The sequence below is a fragment of the Salvelinus sp. IW2-2015 genome, linkage group LG14 (assembly GCF_002910315.2).
Source record: "Salvelinus sp. IW2-2015 linkage group LG14, ASM291031v2, whole genome shotgun sequence".
NCBI classification, from domain to species: Eukaryota; Metazoa; Chordata; class Actinopteri; order Salmoniformes; family Salmonidae; genus Salvelinus; species Salvelinus sp. IW2-2015.
Window position 1 is genome coordinate 50,926,200 of NC_036854.1, and position 3,675 is coordinate 50,929,874.

General features: G+C 35.1%; 1 protein-coding gene across 1 annotated transcript in view; it reads right to left on the reverse strand.

The window, feature by feature from the left end:
- LOC111973225 (GTPase IMAP family member 4-like) overlaps positions 1 to 3,149 on the reverse strand; it is a 7,704-nt gene extending 4,555 nt beyond the window's left edge. The window contains exons 1-3 of the mRNA XM_024000515.2: positions 2,950 to 3,149; positions 225 to 267; positions 76 to 117 (exon numbers count right to left, since the gene is read on the reverse strand). Of these exons, the coding sequence (XP_023856283.1) occupies positions 76 to 117; positions 225 to 246 (64 nt within the window). The 5' untranslated portion in view covers positions 247 to 267; positions 2,950 to 3,149. The remainder of the gene's footprint in view (positions 1 to 75; positions 118 to 224; positions 268 to 2,949) is intronic.
- Positions 3,150 to 3,675: the final 526 nt, after the last annotated feature.

The following is a 3,675-nucleotide window of genomic DNA, read 5'->3' on the forward strand; positions in this document are numbered from 1 at the left end:
CGCAAAAAAAACTAAGGGCCAATACACACTTGTACATGTGTGTAGGAAGAACAACACTACTCAGTCAATACTTACTGTCGGGAGGTACTGAAATGCTAACTCTCCTCTTCCTCTCCACTGTTGATATAAAAACAGAGCACATTGTTAGAGTAAATTGTACTGACAACATGCTCTAGTAGATTAAAATAGATTTAAGAACTTCTCCACAACCCTGACAGACTTACCTGTACCAGACGAAGATGTCATCTCTTTCTCCTGGAGGACGCTCTGAAATTACAAACATCTTTTACCATCCTATAGTATTCATATAGATTTCCACTTTTTTAATTTTTTTATTTGAGAAAAATCAGTATACATATAAGAAGTAACAGACAATGATAACATATATGCTAGGGGGTACAACAAATGACAGATTATACAAAGACCTTAAAAGATGCACACACATTGACTGTTTTAACAGCTTTCTTATTGGAAGAATGTAGAATGGTCTTAATGTACTGCTCGAATTCCTGATAGAAAACACAGAAGCGTGTTTTTTTTTTATTCGTGAATTTACATTTTATGAAAATGAAATTTTGCCATTAGCACAATTAGATTTATAAGGTTCAATTGTTTCTTTATCTTTATTATGGTTAAGGAAACCGAGCAGCACATTCTCCCATAACAAACAAAAGTCATCAAGAATATTAATAATTATAAAACTGAATATCTTTCCATAATTGTTTTACATGTAGACAATGCCAAAATAAATGTGAAACTGTTTCTGGATGCTCAACACAAAAAGTACAATCAATGTTAATGTGTTTTTTTTTTTTTAAGTTTCTTCGGGTAATGATTCGCAGGGTAATACTTATGGATCATTCTGAAAGAGACCTCTTTGACCTTGTTAACAAGCAAGTGTTTGTGTGGTAATAACCAGACTTTTTTCCCCCCAACAGATATTAGTCGCAACTTATTCCAGTAATATGTCTTGAATAAGGAATGGATACAATATCCCTTTGATAAAGCACGTATAGACCTATGTTCTGAGGGACAGAGGAGAAACGTAATTTTCCCTCTTGGGAGAGTCAACTGGATAGGCCGAGGGTAGGGTCAAAGCGAATGGTGAGGTTCTGGCTACACCTCTACATAACATGAGAGTATCCAGATGAATAGGCATCAAAGGGACTATGGCGAACTTCTAGGTGTTAACGGGGATCTTGGACGAGATAAAATTCCTCATACTTGAGTAACAGATCCTTCTTGCAATTAAGAAGTTGACTCACCACAGGATATGATATTGAACAGTTCTTAAAAAATAAAGGACTTGTTTCTATCAAAATGTCCTATTTTGCTCAAATTGAATACCTATGGCGGGAATGAAAAATTTATGTTCTAGTATAGTATGATATACAGTATATTAACGACCTACGTAAGAATACGTTGTCTGTGAAAAGCTAGATAATTAGCAGGAATCTTATATAGTGGTATAGTTAAGGTAACAAAGAAAAAGGGAACCACAAATGAAATTAAACGAAGGAAAGGGAGAAGATAAAGAGAACAATTTTCCCCCAAAATTGTTGAGTAGGATTCTTTAAGGAAGACAGTTGTAGCCCCAATTATCTTAATAAGATAATTATTCAATAAGGTAAAATCAATAAAAAACAATTGAAGTCACATATTCATTATGAGTTCATAATTGACAGATGTTCCTAATATAAGTGTAGATTTCCAGATGAAGTTGAAAAGCCCTGGTAAACGCTTTACCTATTAGTTGTCAAGATGTAGGGACTGGGCTGTAAGTAGTCTAGATACTTCAGTTAGAAAGCAATACCGACCTTTCAAGGATAAATCCTCTGCAACCAATGGTTCAACTTCTTTGTTTTTTCAATCATAGGTGTTATGTTTGTTCCTTATATATGACAACCGGGGCGTGATTAATAACTTTTTAATTAACATATACTTCAGCTAGAAACTCCATGTTTAGCCATGCAAGGCATGTCATTAACCATCTCCCCTGCCGCATAGCTGCTGGGTAACGTAGTCTAAATGTTATTAAACATAACAACTCAATAGGTTATCAATGAAATTTAATGAGCATGCTGTCCTGTGTTGATCCTTAGATATGGTAATCCTAAGGTATGTTACTTTTTCCTTGACTGCAATATTGCATGTAGAGGGTATCACACAGTCTTTAACAGCAAACAATTCACACWAATTTTTAGGCAAAGACCAGATGCTTTGGAAAATATATTTATCACATCGACTGCTCTAGGAATCTGGTCAGCATCTTTCAAAAAGAGGGTTGTGTCATCTGCAAGTTGACTTATGATAATATCTCTGTCCGCAATAGAGATCCCTTTTATATTACTGGATTTAACTAAACTTGTAAGAAGTTGGGTTGCAAGCAGGAAGAGGTAAGGCAAAATTGGGCAACTTTGCCTAATTCCTCTTTTCAAATCAAATCTAGGAGAAGTGCCATGCTTTAATTGAACTGTTCCCATTCATATAAAACGTTTTAATAGTACTACAAAATAATTCCCCAAAACCAAATTTCTCAAGGGAGAGAAATAGAAACTCACGTTCCACTGTATCGAAGGCTTTATAATAGAAGATTTCCACGTTAAGTTACTTTAACAATGTGTTTCCACGTCACACCCATCTCTTCTACACACTGAATGAGGGGTATCCAGTGTAGTAACATAACCTGCCCAGTAGATGGCAACCTGCCCAGTAGATGGTAGGCCTATTCAAACTGAAAGTAGTGACATCACGGATTGTGTAATCTTGATTTATTTTTGTATGCTGCAGTACTAACTGAACAAGATATGCAAMTGTCTCAATTAATATGATCCTAAATTACAAAGTATTATTGTTAAATTGAAATAATGCGCACAGATGCTCTTTTTTTATGGAACTCTGCAGTAGCCTATGGCTACCGMGGGAGCAGATGACAAATCTAAACGTTACCTTTGTCTTCAAATGAACCAAGTGGCTGWAGGATCTTCTATCCAACCGACTCCGAAACGAAATGAATCCCCACAAAGTCGATTWTCTGTCAACCTATGCATTGAGTCTGACTACAGGTGACATGGGAGGTTCACATTTGTTTCCTGTATAACGTTAACCCGTAATGGCATCTCATACATGTTTGATCATGGTGCATCTAACGCCACACCCATTTAATAATGGTACAATAAAATATTTTGTATTTTATATTGAATGCAAGGCACAATAGACAAATGTAATCTTATTTTAAAAACACCATGAAATGACCCATGTTTCACAACACAAACATGATAGTAACATTTACATTGTAAGTGTAAGAATACGTTTTTTGGGGTCCCGTTAAAAAAATATGAAGATAAATAAGAGGGATAGACTGATTTTAAAAAGTACACAAGTTTCTTCCATAAAGGTATATTGATGTTTGTTTTTATAATTTGAACACATACATTTTACATTAGTCTTAACTAGAGAAACAAACATACAATATACTCTCATGTAGTTTAATTGTTGTTGTTAACCAGATCTGTACTTCCTTTTCAGAGGCTTTCTCTTTTCCACCCAGCTCTTGTTGATTCGGTGTACTTTTTTTTATTTATTTTTTTATCTCTGCAAATGCTGCTCCTCCTACTATTCCTGCTGGTATTCCCAACGCCAGTAGTGATACTGCTGTTGTACGTCTCTGTTACT